At 40.8% G+C, this 21302-nt stretch overlaps 1 protein-coding gene across 1 annotated transcript in view; it reads left to right on the top strand.

The window, feature by feature from the left end:
- Positions 1–578: 578 nt before the first annotated feature.
- The window catches only part of LOC149449853 (uncharacterized), a 114631-nt gene continuing 93907 nt past the window's right edge, over positions 579–21302 (top strand). The window contains exons 1-4 of the mRNA XM_089692659.1: positions 579–854; positions 11449–11583; positions 11675–11737; positions 18606–18728. Of these exons, the coding sequence (XP_089548785.1) occupies positions 636–854; positions 11449–11583; positions 11675–11737; positions 18606–18728 (540 nt within the window). The 5' untranslated portion in view covers positions 579–635. The remainder of the gene's footprint in view (positions 855–11448; positions 11584–11674; positions 11738–18605; positions 18729–21302) is intronic.

The raw sequence follows: 21302 nt of genomic DNA, 5'->3' as shown, positions 1-21302 counted from the left end.
TACTGCCTTAGCAATTAAGGACATAAGTGTGTGAAACACGTCTGAGGGGACCAGAGTTGACATCATCTCACACTACTTGGTTCATTTTTGGTCACAGTGAGTCAGCGTCCTGAGTGCGATGGGCCGCCTTTTTTTGCTCATTGTGTATTGTTTTATTATATGTGCAAAAACCTTGCCAATCCATTTAATTTATTGTTTAACACAAATTAAATTTTCACATGTATGCATTAGGATAACAGGATTCAGCTGATAATATACTTGATATATTTTGTATACATTAATTTTTTGTATTTTATGATGTTGATGTTTACAGTGGCAGTGGCATTTTAAGTTTTAAAGATTCGTTGATCCAGAAAACAAGCCAAGAGCCTTGTCAATGCTACCCTGTATTGACAGCACCTAAAAATGAATTCATACATCCTCTAATGACAAGGACATCATTAGTGCATATATAAATAAAAATGCTGTTGTAGTTTCTGCAGTTACAGTGTTACAGCTTTGATACATTCATAGTAATTGACTGATAATTTAGTATCACAAATGTATTTAAACATATTTATTTATTTTAACAGTCATCAAGACATTTCCTCAACTTTTGAATACATTTTCTCTTTTGTTTGAAGAATTAGTCTAAAATGGGGACTGGGGCTTCTAAGAACAGTTCAGTAGAAAACCAAACTGTGAGAGACAATATGGAAAGATCCACTGTGGTACAAAATGATTCAGCGTCCACCCTTGCTGATACTACTGCAATTAGACCACAGATTGAACATCTAAAAATGGAGGATGAAGAAGTTTCAGAAGACATTGAACAAATGCTGCAACCTTTTCAAACACAAAATGATGTTGAACAGGTACACTTAGCATTAAATTAGCACAATAGTGGTCCTTTAAAGCAAACCTTTATTAAACATGTAGGCCTCATGCACACTGGATGTTTTTAATGCTGCTGTTTGGGGCATGTGGCATTTTGTTTTTCTACCTCTAAACACCCCAGCATGTTAGTATATGTGTCTATGAACAAATGGGTGTTTAGAGGCTGGGGCATGTAGAGGCAGAAAAAAATCCACTGCCAGTGCGTCCTGGAGCGGCAGTGATTTGGTAGAAAAAACACTTGAGGCTAGTAAACGTGTCTAAATGCGCATTAACACTAGGCACTTCAAGTGCTTGAGCATTAAATCATTTCAATGGCCAGAATAAAGTATTATTCTGGCCAATTAAATTAATTATTGCACAAGTACTTGATGCACCTAACCAAGTTTACATGCATCAAGTGTTTTTTTTCCTGCCAGGAGGAAAGGCATCTAGGAGCGATGGGCAAAAGCCCTATGTGCATCAGGCCTTACTTGTGATAAAGTCCAAAAACCTCCTCGTACTTGCATGCAGCATGTGGTCCCTGTGCTCCTTCATGCCGGAAACTCAGGGAGTAAGTATCTACCAGCTTTATGTCACTGGCTGTATCCTACCCCCTCTTACCAACTCCTCATTAGGATTGCTTAATGTGGCCAGCCATCACAGTGCTGAGCAAACAGTATGGTATATAAGAAAGGTGGGGCAAAGTAAGAACTAGCAACAGGAAACTCTTGAACCAGTGTTTTTTTTCTTCTTTGGGGGGGGGGGGGCAAAATGTGGTGATCAAATGTGGTGTGCAACCATTTCGAGGTATCTGCTGTTTATAGCATGTAAGGATCTAAAGAATGGTTTTCCCAGATACATTATGAACTAATCTTGTGACAAGACTGCCCAAGTTAACCCTGGGCCTTTTTTTCTTGATTCTTTCTTTTGCTTTCTTTCTGTGTCTCGGTTCCACACAATATACCTTCTTGGTTTTGTAGTCTACTCCAATGTATTATACATTTTTTACCAGTTATAGTTTTTGGATACATATATTTTTTTCACTAGTTTTATTCAGGAATTTGTGGTAAAAAAAATTGGAAACAAATGCACTTTCCTGTATGTTTGAATAACTTGCGTTATAGTAAACTATACCAACAAAATCTAAATAATAAAATTATATCACATTAGTATGACTTTTATTTAATGGATCAGAAATACAAAAACTAAAAATGAATGTATGACTTCCCGGAAAGAATATTCAGTAGTGTATAGATCACCACTAACCAACAGAAGTAGAATTCTGTGCTTACATAGGTGAAATAATAGCCTCTTACCAAATTATGTGGACCATGTATAAAAAACAATGGTCGACAGTACTTGTTAAATACATTCAACATCTAAAAGTTGTCTTCACCATTCAGTGCATGTCACCAACATGTTAACACTTCAAATCAAGTAAGACTATCACCCTGGATAGAATGGTGACCTATACACTACTGAAGATTTTTTCCAGGAATTCCTACTATATTCCTTTAGGTATGAAGTGGGACTTTTTACACTATTTATTAAGGACTTTATAAATTATTGCACTCAGCACTTGTTTGAAGTTGTATGGTTGTTTTTCTTTATATTATAGAATATTGACAAATTTTAATTACTTATTTATTCACTTTTTTTTGTTTGGGGAATTTTTGTTGAGAAGGATATAGCGCTGCACTGTATATTTATTCATTTTGGTAATTTGGTATCACAAATTGTGTGTTGGCTGCTTTATCCTGAAATGTTTAACCCTAGTGCTGAATTATTTTTGTTCCTTCAAAATAAATGTATGCATTTTACTTTAATTGAGCCTTATTACCCTTTTCATCTCTTGCAGGGAAAAAATGTGTTGTGTAAATTGCTAGCAAAATAAAAATTAAGATAAGATTGAGGGGTTAGATAACCTAAACTAAAAAACTGCCTATGCATGTAAGGATACTGGTCAATAAAAACAAACTCTGTAGCTGTGCAGTTGGATAATGCCCTTTCTGTTGGTGAAGGCCATTTATGTACCTCCCAAAGATGAAAAACTCCCATAGATGGCATCATCTATTAGTGGTAGTGTCTAGCGGCAATGCCCTAGCAACAATGAAGGATATGATGATGATTTTGGCCAGGCTTTGGGAGGTACTTAAAAGGCCTACATCTATAGCAAGGGCATTATTCAACTTTGGTCAAAACTGTTCAGTTTGTTTTCATCTACAGGTGCTACTTACCTGCATAGACAGCTTTTTTGGTAAAGGTGAATTAACTCTTTAAGATAAGATAACATAAGATTATTCGGGGCTGATAAGGGTACAGGATAAGGATGTCAAGCAAATATCTCGAAGAATGAGGATATTTGTACACCAAGCAGTAGATTCCACAGTAGTAGTGGAGGCCTAAACTGGAGGAACAATTATTAGCAATAAGATTTTTAACAAAAATGGACAGAGCAGACACCTGACCTTTAGGATTCAAGTGTTGTTCTACCCCCAGCTGAAGGAAAGAAACAATGCAGCCTACCGAAAAGACATGTGGGGAACCCCCAAAAGCTTACTCCAGTGAAAATAAATCTTCCATTTTTGATGATAAATCTTGTTGGAACTACAGCAGGTTTAGTAGCTTTAAGCACAGACAGGATAACTCGACCGCTGACCACTCAATTCTCAGGTCTCTTTGAGCACATAGTGGGGACTGTCGGGCACTAGGCTCTTCAGCACCTGCATTCCTCCAGTGCCCAGAAGGAGATGCCACCTCCCTGCCCCCCCCCCCCATGAGGGGCAAGTAAATGGTTATCCCCTCAGTTCATTTGTATCTGTGGGTAAGAGAGATCTTTAAATACACACAAACACAAAATAAATTGTTTTTTTTCATTTTTATTTATTAAGGGACACAGGAATTCATACACTGTTGGGTCATACTGCTGCTTACAGGAGGAACAGACACTGGCAAACGAACAAATTGTGGGCCAGATTAGGGTACACCCTCCTACTTCCAGCATGTCATAGTTTTTTGCTAGTGTTCTGGAAGAATAGCCCCAGGACTAATTCTTTTGATAGCTACCTTTTTTTTCTTCATTCAAGATTCCTGCTACTTCCCTGCTGAGCTGGTCTCTATATGCTCCTGTGCTAGTCTTGAATGTGAACTTTGAGCAATAGGCTTTGCATTGCAGTTTCATGCATGTACTGCATGTACTGCATGTACTGGTAAAGCTATCTGTGGAGCCTTTTCCAGGTCCAGAGCCATGGCATTTCTTAAGTTTGATCCTGTCTCTGAAGACTCTCTTTGTTAGTAGGCCGTGTGATTTGAGCACATGGAATTACCTCATTATTACCACTGCTGGCCTCCATTATAGTTCTTGATATTCATCTGTCTTACCGCAGAAAGGATTAGTATTGAGGGATTGAGTGCTGATGCTCTTTCCTGCCCTTCAGCTTTGGAGAAGCATCTTGTTGTTGCTGCTCTTACTGCAAGAGATGCAAAGGGCTCTTCTCGGATTATCCCTGCTGCCCACCCACAGTGACTTGGTCACTTTCCCAGCAGTTTTGTTTGTGAGTATTGTTTTGGCGGTTTTGCCACCTCACTTATTCACTTGCTGATAAATATAATAAGTGATTATAACTTTTTGTCTATACATAAATGTAGCCAATCCTGCTGTGGCTATTACCAATAATGTTAACACCAAATGATAACAACTGTGCAAAAAATAAAAATCGAATTAATTTACACATAAGAGAAGAACATTATTGGTAATAGCCACAGCAGGATTGGCTAAATTTATACATAGACAAAAGGTTATAATCACCTATTATATTTAACAGCAAGTGAATAAGTGAGGTGGCAAAACCGCCAAAACAGTATTGAAGGCCTTTCCTCTTACCATGTAGCATCTGCAATGGTACATGTCTGATTGGGGGGGTGCTGTCCTGTTGTACTGGGTGTCAGCCAGCCATCTGCTAGAGTCTTCCCTCTTCAAAACCTTTTTAGCTCTATCAGGCATTAAGGCTTTATTAAGGGGTAGTTTTATTATAGTAATGCAGGACTTTATAGGAAGAATAGCATTACTAGCACTGCTGATTGATTGACCGCAAATTCCATAAGGGCGCATTTGCGCCTACCCCTGCAGAGTCTGTATCTGATTTTCTCACAGAACTGTCTCTGAGCCTTCAACTGCCAAGACCCTGTCTGATACTGAGTTTCTCAAATCCCTGAAAGATTAACCTGCACCTGAGGAGTCCCAGTTGCCTGCCATTGCTCCAAAACCTAAAAGAAAAGTATGGGGTTTGTTTTTTCCCCCAAATTATACTTACCTAGGTGGACTGGACCAATGCTGCATCTGTCCCCTGCCGGCTCTAAATGTGAGAACTAAGTGATCATGTGACCGATGATCTCTGAGTTCTCAGTGCTGCTCTGAGCAGATAGTGGTGGCTGTCAGTCACCGCTGTCTGCTCTGCCCCCTCCATGCTCACTGGAGCACTGGGCTGTGGAGGGACAAGGAGCGGCTGGCTCAGGCTCTCAGCGGATTACTGGCAGGCTGATCCAGGTGCCGCTCCAGACCCTGGGGTGGATCTCGATTTTAAAGTCAGGATCTTTCTCCAGCCTGGACCGGCTGAGTGACATCAGCTGACAGTGGGCTTCAGCACTTCTGTGACCTGTTTTTGGACTCCTGTGACCTGTTTTAAGCAGACAGCTTCAGCTGTTATATAATAAATGTATCCTGTCTCATCTCCCATAAGGGTCTTCTGTCAGTATTCGTGAGGAGGACACTTTGGCTAAAGGTGCCTACCTGCAAAGAGCATTTACTCTGCATGCCCATGCAGTACCCATCTTCCTCAGTAAAAGAAGCCAATGGCTTATTCTGTGACTATTCACTCCTCTATGCAGGCCAAGATCAATCCATTTTGGTACTTCCAGCCCTTAATTTCCAAAACCAAGTCTGACACACAGTCTACTTGCAAATGCTAGACTTCCAAATACCCCAAACCATAACATAAATCTTCTTCAGTCCAAAGGGACTCCTCCACTTTCAAAAATGGGGGCACATCTGTTAGTGTTTGCAGACACTTGGACAACAGGGATCTTAGATACCTGGGTACAGGATGTGTTTACAAAGGGGCTACAAGCTAGAGTTTTGCTCCCAGTCCCTTCTGCAGTTCAATGCTTCCAACCTGCCTGTGTCACTATCCTGATTAGTATATCTCCATGAAGTCTTGTAAGTTCTTCTGTAGCAGAAAGTCATTTCCACACTCCCTATGGCAGTAAAGCTTCAGGGTTTCTACTCCAACCTATTCACAGTTCCCAAATCAGAGGAAGGCATCCACCGTATTTTGGATCTCAAGGCCCTGAATTTTGGAAAAAATTCACCTCCGGATCAAATCCACCTCCCTTGCCTTTATGTCCTCTGTGAACATCAAAAACTGGCCCTTGCATGTTCCCATTTTTCCAACCCATCTTCTATTCCTTTACTTTTCTCTGGGACTGCTGTATTTCCAATTTGTAACCCACCAATCAGCCTGTTCTCTGCACTGCAAATTTTCACCAACTGGTGGCCCATGTGCTAGCCTTACTATGTCCTCAGGGTTCCCCATTGCAGGATATCTAGATGACCTCTTACTGAGGGAACAGTTGGCATAGGTTATAGCTAAAAACATAGCCCAGACTGCCCTGACCTTTCAGATATTCAGCCACAGTCCAGAACCTTCAGAATTCAGATTAGAAATCGTCTTGCTTGTAGTATGTGGGTCCTAGAAAAAGCTAAAGCCAGAGGTTTTCTTTCTCAGTGGAAACTCCAAACTCCTCACTCCCTCTTCATCAGTTCTTCACTCACTCATTAGTCCAGAATCTTCTAACGTTTCACTCCTGGATGAGAGGCTTGTGGCTAATGGTACATCCTTCAAGGCAGTCCCATATGCCTCGTTTCACTCCAGACCTAGTTTCATTTCAAATACTGCTTTTTGAACTCTCGTCCACATGATTGCCATTACCTCTGTGAGGGAAGTGTCTGAGCTGACAGCCTTGTCCTGTAGAGAACCCATTCTAGTCATACACAGGGACAAGATGGTGTTGAGGCCTAGGACAACTGTGTTACTGAAAGCAATTTCAGCCTTCCACCTGAACCTGAACATCATTCTTCCATCCCTTTGTCTCCAGTTCATCATCAGAAGATCTCACTTTATTTCCTGGATATAGTCTGTACTGTGCAAATTTACCTTGCAGCTACTTTGTCTCATTTTGTCTTTCCTGATGGATCTCGTATGGGAACCATCAATCTTTTCTCCATTTCCAGTGGCTTAGACTAACCATCATTCAAGCATTTGGTCTTAAGAATTGGATTCCACTCTCTCCTGTCACAACACACATTAAGCAAGTTTTGCAAGGCTGCCATCTAGTCTTCTGTTCACACATACTCCAAATTTTCCCAGGCGGATGTTCAGGCCTCATCTAATGCCAACATCTGGTGGACTGGTTTTGGATTCCCCGGCAGTTTTAGAAATCTCGTGTCCATCAATGGATAAAAAAAAATGAGATTGTTGCATTTACTATAAAATTCATTTTTTTGGAGTCCATTGAGGGATACAGGTTCTACTTATATGTGTCTGTGATCATGTTCATGGTACTGCTTTACCACAAAACTGAGGCATTTTTTTAGACTGCATGACAGGCATTTTTGAATGTGTATGAAGCTTAAAGCGTTACTAAACTCACAACAGTAAAATCAGTCTGTACATGCAGTAAAGAATGCTTGTTATACTCACTGTGGAACCTAAAGGGTTAATCCTTTGCATTGTGTAAAAACACTGGTTGATCCTGACTTCTCTGATCCTCCCCTTCTTCCAATGCCCCTCTCTCATCTCCTGATAAGACATATCATGTGGAGTCACTCTGCACATGGTCAGTTTGGTGTGTATTGCTAGAGAGGTGTTTTTGTTTTCTTGGGAGAGTGCATGTGATCAGCACAGGGCCTATCAGCACTTTCCAGACAGAGGTCAGGGGTCCTGCATCCTTCTACAGAAGAATGAAAACTCCTCCTATAAGCTTTAACATGTGCTCGGCTGGACATTGATAGAAGTCACAAGACTGCTTTAACTGCTGATGAGAAAAGGTATTTAGCAGTTTATATTTATTAAATTAAATGCAATTACTTGTTCTGTGTACTGTGGGAGATCAGATATAGTGAATGCAGGGTCCTAGGTTTAGTAAAAATTTAAGGCAGGGGTCTCCAAACTTTTAAAATAAAGGGCCAGTTTACTGTCCATCAAACTTTAGGGGGGCTGGAATGTGGCCAGTGGGAGAAGATAATGCTCTGGCATTGGTGAGTGTAAACTGGCCTGGTGGTTAGTGGGTGTTAAAAAAATTACCCATCGTTGGTGTTGGTGGTAAGCATAGTGCTCCATCACTGATGTCATTGGGAGGTATAGTGCCCCATTGTTGGTGTCATTGGGAGGTATAATGCCCCATCATTGGTGTCACTGGAAGGTATAGTACCCCGTTGTTGGTGCCATTGGGAAGTATAGTGCCCCATTGTTGGTGTCAGTGGGAATAATAGTGTCCCATAATTGGTGTCAGTAGAAAAATTAGTTCCCCATCTCTAGTGTCAGTGGAAGGAATAGTGTCCCTTCATTGGGGTCAGTGGCAGGAATAATGCCTCGCATCAGTGGAAGGAATAGTGCTCAAAAGGGCCAGATAAAGGCAAGCAAAGGGCCACAATCGGCCCGCGGGCCACAGATTGGAGACCCCTGCTTTATGGTGTTTGTTTCCTGGGCTGGGCAAGGAGAGAAGGGCAAGTTCTAGAGGAGGAGAAGAGTTCTCCAATGTGCTTAAAAAAGCTCATATACTTTTTTGAGCATAGGGTTTAAAGCATAGGGCAACTCAGCATACAGACGTGAACAGGGACAATTAGAAAGAATGGGATTCTGCATAGTCAGGGATAGGGAATCTAGCAGAAAGACACATATGGTTGAATGGGAGATTACAAGTAATGTTTGATTAAAGGCAAAACATTTTGTCTTTAAAATAAAAAAGATGCTATACTAATCTGTTCTGTACAAGGTTATTGCACAGAACGATCCCTTACCGGTGCTGTCTACTCCTTCCTATGAGTGCCCCCTTAGCAAGCCACTGGCTATAGGAGCACCCACGCTCTCCCAACCGTTACTACTGACATATGCCTACTTTTTCTTGTTTTCACAATAACAGAAGGGGAAAGGGAAATATATGAATGGGGAAAACCTTTGCTGGGGAGAACTGTTTTAAAGAAAATAGCATCTCACTTTGGAGACATCTCCTCCTTCTTCTTATATTTTTTGGGACAGGAAGTGAAAGGAAATCTTAACAAGACACATAGCAAAGAAAAAAAAAAACCTAAACCACAGCAGTCTTAACAGAATGCACACATAAATGCAGACAACAGTCCAATGTATAAAACAAAGTCTATCACATAATCATTTTCATAGCCCAGAAGACAGGAGAGTGGGGGCATCAGTGAACAGCACAGGACCAGCACGTAGTATGATAACACAAGGAAAATATTCAATCACTGACAGCCAATAAATGGCAGTGGGGAGTCAAAGACTGCCTGGCAAATCATGACCCTATACAAGGTACAGTGGGTTAATCAAAGAGAGAAATACATTTAATTCTGTATATACAGTTGTGTTCAAAATAATAGCAGTGTGTTGAAAAAAGTGAATAAAGCTCAAAATCCTTCTAATAGCTTTTATTTCATACACACAAATGCATTGGGAACACTACACATTCTATTCCAAATCAAAACATGAAGTAAAATATATCAAATTTGTGTTGTTCCTCTAAAAAAATTGAAGAAAAGTGAATATTAGACTGTTCAAATAAATAGCAGTGTTTGAATTCTTCTTTACAAACTCAAACATTCACTATATAAACTGAAAAATGTTTGAAGATTTTGCTTTCCTTTGAATCACTTAATTAATATTTAGTTGTATAAGCACTGTTTCTGAGAACTGCTGTACATCTGTGTTGCATGGAGTCAACCAACTTCTGGCACCTGTGAACAGGTATTCCAGCCCAGGATGATTGGACTACATTCCACAGTTCTTCTCTATTTCTTGGTTTTGCCTCAGAGACTGCATTTTTGATGTCACCCCACAAGTTTTCTATTGGATTAAGATCCGGGGATTGGGCTGGCCACTCCATAACGTCAATCTTGTTGGTCTGGAACCAAGATGTTGCACGTTTACTGGTGTGTTTGGGGTCGTTGTCTTGTTGGAACACCCATTTCAAGGGCATTTCCTCTTCAGCATAAGGCAGCATGACTTTCTCAAGTATTCTGATGTATTCAAACTGATCCATGATCCCTGGTATGCGATAAATAGGTCCAACACCGTAGTATGAGAAACATCCCATATCATGATGCTTGCGCAACCATGCTTCACTGTCTTCACAGTGTACTGTGGCTTGAATTCAGTGTTTGGGGGTCGTCTGACAAACTGTCTCTGGCCACTAGACCTAAAAAGAACAATCTTACTTTCATCAGTCCACAAAATGTTGCGCCATTTCTCTTTAGGCCAGTCAATGTGCTCTTTGGCAAATTGTAACCTCTTCAGCACGTCTTTTTTTCAGCAGTGGGACTTTGCGGGGGCTTCTTGCAGATAGCTTGGCTTCACATAGGCGTCTTCTAATTGTAACAGTACTCACAGGTAACTTTAGACCTTCTTTGATCTTCCTGGAGCTGATTGTTGGCTGAGTCCTTGCCATTTTGGCAATTCTGCTATCCATTCGAATGGTAGTTTTTCGCTTTCTTCCACGTCTTTCAGGTTTTGGTTGCCATTTTAAAGCATTTGTGATCATTTTAGCTGAGCAGCCTATCATTTTCTGCACTTCTTTATATGTTTTCCCCTCTCCAATCAATTTTTTAACCAAGGTACGCTGTTCTTCTGAACAATGTCTAGAACGACCCATTTTCCTCAGAATTTCAGAGAGAAATGCACTATAACCAGCATGTACAACATTTGCTGCCTTCCTTCCTTAAATAAGGGCAATAATTGCCACCTGTTTTTCAAAGAATGAATGACCTCACTAATAGAACTCCACACTGCTATTATTTTGAACATGTCCCTTTCAATTAGTGATTCAATTACACAGAATCAGCAGCATGCATGTCATGACTGTTGGGTCTGTTGGATTTCTATTACTCTACTACACCTGCTAGTAAATTATTTGCCATGTAGAAATATAATTTCTACCAAAAACAGTGATTGATCAGGTTAGTGATGTCTGACTGCTATTATTTTGAGCACAACTGTATATAATCAAAGTCGGTGTGGACAGAAACATTCTGGATTAGTAATTCTTGGCAGCCACACATCTCCATGATTTCCTAGGGTGTGTTTACTTCTACAGTAGGAGAAACATAAATCACTATATCTTTGATTTTTCTTTTTCAATTTTTTGTTATACTTATATAATCCGTATTTTGTGTACTTCTACTCTCATAGAGTGTCAGTTCATGTTGTCAAATGTATTCTTGTACACATTTGTAAACATGAGTACAACTACTGCTGAAAATGGTATATGTTGTGATTATATATTTATATATCTCCCCTCTATGAAAAGGGCATGTATGGCATACAGGATGCTTTGGAAACAGAAGATGTGTCAATGACCTTTGAAAGCTTTCAGCACAAAAATGGAACTCTCTATACATGTTTTACTCAGAATGGCATCCGAATGTACTTTGATGATGAAAAGGTGAATATTCTCTAGGTATTTACAGAACTTGTATGTGGATATTTTTTATTTGAAGTGCAGCAAACTTAATTGTTATAACCTTTAAATTTAGGGGATTGTTCCATTTCCTGAAGAACTTTACAACCAAGGGAACTTCATTAACACCCAAAGTGAGGTAATGTTACTATATTATTATTACTTAAATCAATACCCTAATGTTTTAAATGTTCTTCCTTTTTTACATTGCTGTATTTGTTGCATATGTTAGTACTCCAGCCAAAACTTTTTTTTGTTTTGGAGAAGGATTAGACTCTTTCAGAACCTTTGCTATCTGTGATTCCATGATGACAAGAAAGGCAAGTTTTCACTCAGACCAGAAGGTGCAGACAACTGTAAAAACCTGACAGAGGTTCTAACCCTTTTTCAGTTTCATTAAAATGTGTTTTGTTCCCGTTTTTGCCTCCTGTGGCGAGATTTCTGGTCATTTCTGCCAGTGGGACACAATATCATTAGGGCAGGAGGTGAGGTGGAAGCCTCTCCAGGATAGTGCCACAGACAATATTAAAACCCCAACAGAGGTTCTAACAATTTCATGCTCTATCCAAAGTGATATTAAAGCAGAAATAAAGTAGCTTTTTAAATGTGAAGACTCTAAAACTGCAAGTTAAAATGTGCATGCATGCATGCATACTTGCAAATACATATGTGTTACTGTTGTAATATTCATATTTCATAGTTACCATATGCCATCTTGTAAAGTCTGTTCCTCAGAAATAATGGGAAGTCATGAAGGTGTCTACTACTGTGAGTTAAAAAATATAATCATTCCCTCAGTTCTCTGTAGAAACTATTGTCTTTCATTGTCAGGAACTGAGCATGTAACAGACCAGTTTTATCCCTACCCTAATCTTTGCTGTCTCCTGCTCTTTTGTCAGCCACATAATTTGCTGTGGTCAATCAAAGAAGGCATTACAAAGGGTAGAACTGGGAGGAGCCACACTATTCTGCGCAATGATGTGCTCTGAACCCTATGAAAATGGTATTCAATAATGTAAACTGCACTTAGGTGTACAGAAAGTATTAAATGGAAAGGGCTGCAAAGATACTATGAGATATTAACATAGTAGTGAATATTGTAAAAAAAACATGCTGCACTAATTCCAACATTCAAGACAAATCAATGATGGGGCACCATTCCTCTCCACTGACATCACTGATGGAGCACCATCCCTTCCCACTGACACCAATGATGGAGCACCATTCCTCTCAATGACACCAATAATGGGGCACTATTTCTTCCACTGACTCCAATGATGGGGCACCGTTCCTCTCACTGACACTAATGATGGGACACCGTTCCTCTCACTGACAGCAATGATGGGGCACCATCCCTCTCAGTGACACCAATGATGAGGCACTATTCCTCCAACTGATATCACTAATGGAACACTATTCCTCTCACTGATACCAATGGTGTATTATTTTTTCCTCCCACTGACCACCAAGCCTATGGCACTGTTTACTCCCACCAATGCCAGGGAATTCTACTCCTGCTGGTCAGTCCCCTGGGCTAGACAACGGCAACCTAACTGCCATTAGGTATCCGGATGAAATCCTTGAACTTATTGTAGGACCCTACGCTGATGCAGTGGGTCCTGGGTTCCTCCTGCTACATGACAATGCCTGAGTATGCAGGCAGTTCCTGGAGGATGAAGGAATTGATACTATTGAATAGCCCCCATGCTTGTCTGACCTAAATCCAATATAATACCTCTGGGATATCATGTTTTGGTCCAACCAACGCCGCCAGGTTGCACCTCAGACTGTCCAGGAGCTCAGTGATACCCTGGTCCAGATCTGAGAGGAAATACCCCAGGACATCATTTGCCATCTCATTAGGAGCATGCCCCCGATGTTGTCAGGCATGCATACAAGCACGTGGGGGGCCATACAAACTGGGGCGGCACAGTCTGCCTTGCAGTAAATGGGTCATGGGTTCGATTCCCGACCATGGTGCCTCCTGCATGGAGTTTGCATGTTCTCCCTGTGCTTGTGTGGGTTTCCTCCGTGTGCTCCGGTTTCCTCCCACACTCCAAAGACATGCTGGTAGGTTAATTGGATCCTGTCTAAATTGGCCCTAATATGTGTATGTATGAATGTAAGTTAGGGACTTTAGATTGTACACTCCTTGAGGGTTAGGGACTGATGTGAAAGTTCAATATATATGTGTAAAGCACTGCGTAAATTGACAGCGCTATATAAGTACCTGAAATAAATAAATAAAAAATACAAACTACTGAGTACCATTTTGAGTTGCTGCAATGAAATTTCAGCAAAATAGACTAGCCTGCTGCATCATTTTTTCAATTTGATTTACGGGGTGTCTTTGAATTCAGTGTTCTGTAGGTTGATCATTTTTATTTCCATCAAAGAGATGGGGCATCCTTACGTTCCTAACCCATTACCCAGTCCATATCAGTATAGATATCCAGCATGATCTTTTTCCCCATTGAGATCTGATGTGTTTTCAAAGTGTTCCTTTCATTTTTTTTGACAAGTGTATTTTGTAATGGTTTAACAAAGAAGTAGCAAGGGCTTACTTTTATCAATTTACTTATTTAAAATTCTGTGTTTACTGTTGTCACTGTTGTCAACATAGTCCAGTCTGCAGCACTGCCAGGAGAGGATTCTGTGTCTGTTAATTTAGAGAACATTCAGAGAACATTCATCATTACATAGGCTCAGCTGCATGAAGAGACTGCTATTACAAAACTAAGAGCAGCCAGGGTTAAGCCTGCCCCTCTGCCCAATAGGAGTACACAGAGCATGTGGACTGCTAAGATTGTGGGAGGTCTTGTAGGCTGGAAAGAGAAAACTACAGATCCCAAAAGGCACTGGCGCACAGAGGAGATGTGGTTTTCTGGTTGTTTTTCCCAGGCTGAGAAGTTTGGAGGTTGCTGGGAAGATTGAATGCACATCAATCTGCTAACAGACCATTCACCACTGGACCTAAAAGAGAGAGAGGAGCAATGATGATTCTGGGGCATTGGAGAATATCACAGATGCTTCTGGAGCCCACTGCTTGATAGAGGGGAAGGATGCTGAGGACACTGACTGGCTGTGCTGCCAACAGTAGACAGAGGGAAATCATCTGCTAACACAGAAGTTGCTGAGAGACTACTGGCCAAAAACTACACAAAAGAGGGACAGTGTTGCCTGCAAGTGTCATAGAACCAGTGTATTATCAGTGCTTAAAGGGACCAGAGCCAGTGCCAGTTCCATTATTTTGAGCTCTCTGACAGTTGGCCCCCAACAAGCTGGCAAGCCAAAAAAGACACTATATTATAGACTGCTGAATTGATAGGGTGGCGTAACTATCCTTAGTTAGGATTACCCCAGTATATCGTAAGGTTTAGGAGGAATTGCTTTCTACACCTATTGATTGTTATTTACAGTATATTTCCTTCTACTGTTCACTCAGAGGTGTAACTGGAACCTTCAGGGCCCCAGTGCAAGAAACCCTAAAGAGCCCCCTGATCCCCCGGACTGTGCCCTTCCCTTTGAGCATGGAACCCTTACCACTGATCTCAGGAACCTTTATTGCCATTGCGTGTCCCTTTATTACAGTCCAGCAGTGGAATCTTTCACAGGAAGGAGGGCAGTGTGGCAAAATAGGGGGGCACTGTGACAGGAGGGGGGTACTGTGATGGAGAGGCAGTGTGACAGGAGGGGGGCAGTATAACGGGGAGTGTGACAGAAGAGAAGGGGCATTGTGACAGAAGAGGGGGCAGTGCGACAGAAGAGGGGGGTAGTGTGACAGAAGAGGAGGACATTTTGACAGGAGGGGAGGCAGTGTGCCAGAAGAGAAAGACATTGTGACAGGAGGAGGCAGTATGATGGAGGGGGGGCAGTGTGATAGGGGGCAGTGTGACAGGAGGGGGCAGTGTGACATGATAGGGGGGCAGTGTTACAGAGGGGGGGCACTGTGACAGAAAGGGGGGACATTGTGACAGGATAAGGGGCACTGTGATAGGAGGGGGGCACTGTAACAGGATGGGGGCAGTATGAGGGGGGCATTGTGACAGGAGGGGGGCTGTATGACAGGAAGAGGGCAGTATGAGGGGAGCAATGTGACAGGAGGAGGGCAGTATGGGGGTTAGTCTGACAGGAGGGGAGCAATGTGACAGGAGGGGGGCAGTGTGATGGGGGCAGTGTAATAGAAGGGGAGTGGTGTGACAGGAGGGGTGCAGTTTGACAGGAGGGGGCAGTATGACAGGGGGCTGTGTGACAGGAGGGGGCAGTGTACCAGGAGGGGGCAGTGTGACAGAGGGGGCACTGTGACAGGAAGGGGCAGTGTGATAGAAAGGGGGCAGTTTAGGGGCCAGTGTGATTAGAGGGGGGCAGTATGAGGGGGGCAGCGTGACCAGAGGGGGCAGTATGAGGGGGACAGTGTGATCGGAGGGGGGCAGTATGAGGGGGGGCAGTGTGACAGGAGGGAGCAGTATGACAGAAGGAGGGCAGTATGAGGGGGTCAGTGTGACAGTAGGGGGGGCACTGTGACAGGAGGGGGGAAGTATAACTTAGCACCTGGACACACTGTACTGGCTATTCGACTCAGGAATCTGCTGTGGCAAAGAATGTGCAGGCTACCAGGTGGCAGTGGCCTGGGGGGCAGGGAATATTTCTCCTAACTTACTCAGCAGCAGGAGAAGTCTCAAGGCAAGAAGCAGGAGCCGGAGTCAGAGTGGCGGAGCTGGCAGTTCGGGCTGACTGTTTATCTATTGTCAACTGTGAGAAACAGTGAGCACCAGGTTGGACAGAAGCAGCAGCAGGGCAGGACATAGAAGAACTAATCTTCTCCATATTTTTCTGCTGCCTTCTTGAGGACTTTCAGCGGCTGTAGGATCCAAGAGGAAAATGGAGGGGATTGCTTCTTCTATATGCTGCCCCGCCGCCCCTCTTATCCAAATGTAGACAAGTGTGTTAGAGGAGCAACACGGGCCCCCTGCAGCATGGGGCTGGGTGGCAAATGCGACTCCTGCGACCCCTATAGTTACGCCACTGTGTTCACCTATTTGCAAATTATATTTCTTGCACAGTTTAACGGTTTGCGGTGTCATTGCTGTTGTTTTATATCTCTTTGACATTGGGGTACTGTACATACTGTACATCTGCAATAAATATTCAGCACCAAGCCAGGTGTATGAGAGTGCATAGTGGTGTTTTCAACAGGGGACCCAATACATCCAGCAGATCCTTCAGGGGTGAGCATTACATAATTACAATGAAGAGGTGTTCCCTTAAATACCCAGTCATGCACATAATTAGATGCAATGTGAAAATTCCCTAATTCTTTTGTAATTTAACTCAATAGACCTCTCATCTCCATATTCACAATATGTGAACAGTCTTCTCAAGCCTTCATCTGGAAAAACGGGTCCAGTCAGGTCTCAAACATACAACAGGGTGTTTTAGGATGATGTCATCAGTGTGATGATACATCTTTTGCCTTCTAGGAAGAAAAGACATTAGGATCAATTTACAAAGCCATTAATTTTTATTTTACGTAATTATAATATTCACATTAACATATTCAGTTTCCAAAAAGGGCAACAAGGTGTCAACACCATTCAAAATATTAGACTCTACCTACACAGCTGTACTCCTTGTTCACCTGCTGTTAAAATTTCTAGTTCATACTTTTTGACATTTTTACCACTCAATGTTTTATGATTTTGTTTTTTTTTGTGCTTTATATCACTATTTAATATTTAGCACCTGTTTTCTTTTTTTCTCATTATTTAGCATTATGTAATTTTCCTCCTTTTGATTATTTATGACAAAAGTTTATATGGTTGGATTGCTATGCATATTTATTTATAATGGTAAAACAAGGTGTTTTACATATTTGTTTAACATTTTATATTGAATATAGAGAAAGTTTTTTTTATTAATAATATTTACCTGGATCTAAATTTCTGGGGGTAGCACTGTTCTCTTTACAAGGGTAGCTGCTTGTTGTTATTTTCCATTCATATTGTCATCAAGGGAATGTGAATTTTTACACTTTTTATTTTTTGGTAAAGGTTAATGTGGGTTTTACTATACTGCATTGTAAAATAATTTTTTTTATATAAGATGATTCTTAGCAGTGATGGTTTTCATAACACAGAAAGGGGTCCAAAAATTAATTAACTAGCGTGGAATTATCATTTTGCTATATAAAAATGAATATTTACCTGTCGAAAGACTCTTTTCTCCTAAATAGGTATTTTAGGTAATAAGTAATTTTTTATTTCGCTTTTTTACTCTGCTTCCCTCTTTAAACAGCTCACAGAAACTCACTGCTAAGACCAGCAAGAAGCTAGCAATATTTTAGGAGCAAACGTCAAGGTGATAATCTATGTGAAAAAGTTTTCTGAGAAGTTAGCAAATATCTGTGGAAGCCTTTGTAAATTGATGGTAATGTGACAGAAGGAACCACCACTTTACAGAGAGCATAAATAGAGGGGTATTTATATAAAAATTTGCATAGCAATTCACCAAGTGAAAGTGCATGTGCATTTGTTATATGTGAAAAGGACAAAAACAACTGTTATTAGGCTTTTTCTTGTGTTGATCGAACGTTGTTTATTGATTTAAATAGAAAACATGAATGTACAAGCACTTTGAGTGAATTGCTATGCAATATTGTTTTATAAATACACCCCTAAGTGTTCCCATAGCACAGTAGTACCAGCTACAGTGCAAGTTTGGAGTGGCTTGTTGCATTTCAACATCGCCTGCATAAAAAGCGTAAATAAAAGTAATAAGTTAAGTTTTTCTTCTCAACTCTGGCCATGGTGTTGGCATAATAATAGCTGCCTATGCAGTAAGTATAAGTGTATATCACTGAAATCTAGGACTGCTAAGGGAAATCGTGTTGTATAACATTTAATTGACTTATATAGACAAACCACATAAATAGATCAACATGTTTTTTGGTATACTTAAAGGATGAGAGAACTGGCTATAATCTTGCATGTATCTTCTACATTCTCCAGTCAGGCAAGACGTGCGATAATGTTAAAGATGAAAGTACCAGCACTGCAATCCACTTGAAAAATGATCGGACCAATTCTTTTTATATACCTGGGAAAGGAATGGTCATGACTTATATATTTGAGGTAATATGTTCTCTTGAAATGTATAATCCTCAACAATCTTTGGCCTTTTTTTGTGTCCACTACAATAAAAATAAATGAAAAATAAAAACAGTGTTGTTAAATTAAATGGAAATGGTGTATCAGTACATAAAATATTCACAACCCAATTCCAAAAAAGTTTGGAAGCTGTGTAAAATCTACAGAACCACAGAATGCAATGATTTGCAAACCTCATAAACCCATATTTTATTCACAATAGAAAAAATGAAAACATATCAAATGTTTAACCTGAGAAAATATACCATTTTAAGAAAAAAAGAAGGGAATTTTGAAATTGGTGGCAGGAACATGTCTGAAAAAAGTTGGGACAGAGCAACAAAAAGCTGGTAAAGTAAGTGGTACTAACAAGGAAGAGCTGGGAGAATATTATGCAACTAATTAGGTTAATTGGCAGCAGGTCAGTAACATGATTGGGTAAGAAAGAACATAGAAAGTCAGAGGGATAGGTTTACTAAAACTGGAGAGTGCAAAATCTTTTTTGTCAAACCTTAATTGAACAAGCTGAAATTAGAAGCTGATTGGCTACTATGCACAGCTGCACCAAATTTAGCTCTATCCAGTTTTAGTAAATCAACCCCAGAGTGTCTTAGGAGTAAAGACGTGCAGAAGTTCACCAATCTGTTGAAAGCTGCATCCAGAAATTTTTAAACAATTTTAGTAAAATGTTCCTCAACATTAAATTGCAAAGACTTGAAATATATCATCATCTATAGTACATAATATCAAAAGATTCTGAGAATCTGAAGAAATTTCTCTGTGCAAGGGACAAGGCTTAAGTGCAATATTGGATGCCCATAATCTTCGGGCCCTAAAATGACACATCAATAAAAACAGGCATGATTATGTGATGGACATCACTGCTTAGGCTCAGGAATTTGGTAAAGCTCTATCATGCAAATAAGAAGTCATATTTGAACATGTTACCGAAATGGCCAAAGCCCTTTAACCACTTGGATTTACCCCCTTCCTGACCAGGTGGTATTTGATCACCTGTGCACTTTTTATTTTTCGCGCTATAAACAAAAAAAGACTGAAAATTTTGAAGAAAAACAATATATTTTACTTTCGGCTATATAAAAGATATATAGTAAACTCAGAGTTAGTCATAAATTTAAGCCAAAATGTATTCTGTTACATGTTTTTGGCAAAAAAATCCCAATAAGTGTAAATTGATTGCTTTGTATGAAAGTTATAGCGTCTACAAACTATGGTATAGATCAGCAATGGGCAAACTACGGCCCGCGGGCCGTATACGGCCCGGCGGACCTTTTAATCCGGCCCGCGGAGCTAGGCTCCCGCTAGGCTCCTCTCACAGTCCGCCCTGAAGACCGGTGTAGCATGAAAATCTGTCTCCTATGAGGATCTGTCCCCCTCGACGTATCTGCGTATGTGCCGGAGATCGCCGATCGGCTGCTAATGCCTGAAACTGGCACATGCGCAGATACGTTGAGGGGGACAGATCCTCATAGGAGACAGATTTTCATGCTACACCGGAACGGCGCGGGAACACGGCGAGAGGAACGCGCGGAGCAAAGGTAAGTGAATTGACACAGGGGGGACTTGGGGACTTAATATGGGGGATTAATTAATATGGGGAATGAATTACTATAGGGGGGGGTGAATTACTATATGGGGGATGAATTACTATGTGGGATGAATTACTATGGGGGATGAATTACTATGGGGGATGAATTACTATATGGGGGATGAATTACTATGGGGGATGAATTACTATATGGGGGATGAATTACTATGGGGGATGAATTACTATGGGGGATGAATTACTATATGGGGGATGAATTACTATATGGGGGATGAATTACTATGGGGGATGAATTACTATGGGGGATGAATTACTATATGGGGGATGAATTACTATGGGGGATGAATTACTATATGGGGGATGAATTACTATATGGGGGATGAATTACTATGGGGGATGAATTACTATATGGGGGATGAATTAATATGGGGGATGAATTACTATATGGGGGATGAATTACTATATGGGGGATGAATTACTATGGGGGATGAATTACTATATGGGGGATGAATTACTATGGGGGATGAATTACTATGAGGGATGAATTACTATATGGGGGATGAATTACTATATGGGGGATGAATTACTATGGGGGATGAATTACTATGGGGGATGAATTACTATAGGGGGGATGAATTACTATATGGGGGATGAATTACTATGGGGGATGAATTACTATATGGGGGATGAATTACTATGGGGGATGAATTACTATGGGGGATGAATTACTATATGGGGGATGAATTACTATGGGGGATGAATTACTATGGGGGATGAATTACTATATGGGGGATGAATTACTATGGGGGATTAATTACTATTGGGGATGAATTACTATATGGGGGATGAATTACTATATGGGGGATTAATTACTATGCTTACTATGGGGGAATATTACTATACTTACTATGGATGACACATACACATCATTCATCTACTCTTGGTCCGGCCCCCGGGTCCAATATATGAACCCATTGCGGCCCTCAAGTCAA

This window comes from Staurois parvus, unplaced genomic scaffold (assembly GCF_062004578.1).
Source record: "Staurois parvus isolate SC_StPar_1 unplaced genomic scaffold, SC_StPar_1.0 ptg000599l, whole genome shotgun sequence".
In the NCBI taxonomy this organism is placed as follows: domain Eukaryota; kingdom Metazoa; phylum Chordata; class Amphibia; order Anura; family Ranidae; genus Staurois; species Staurois parvus.
This window is presented reverse-complemented; position numbering and strand designations above follow the sequence as displayed.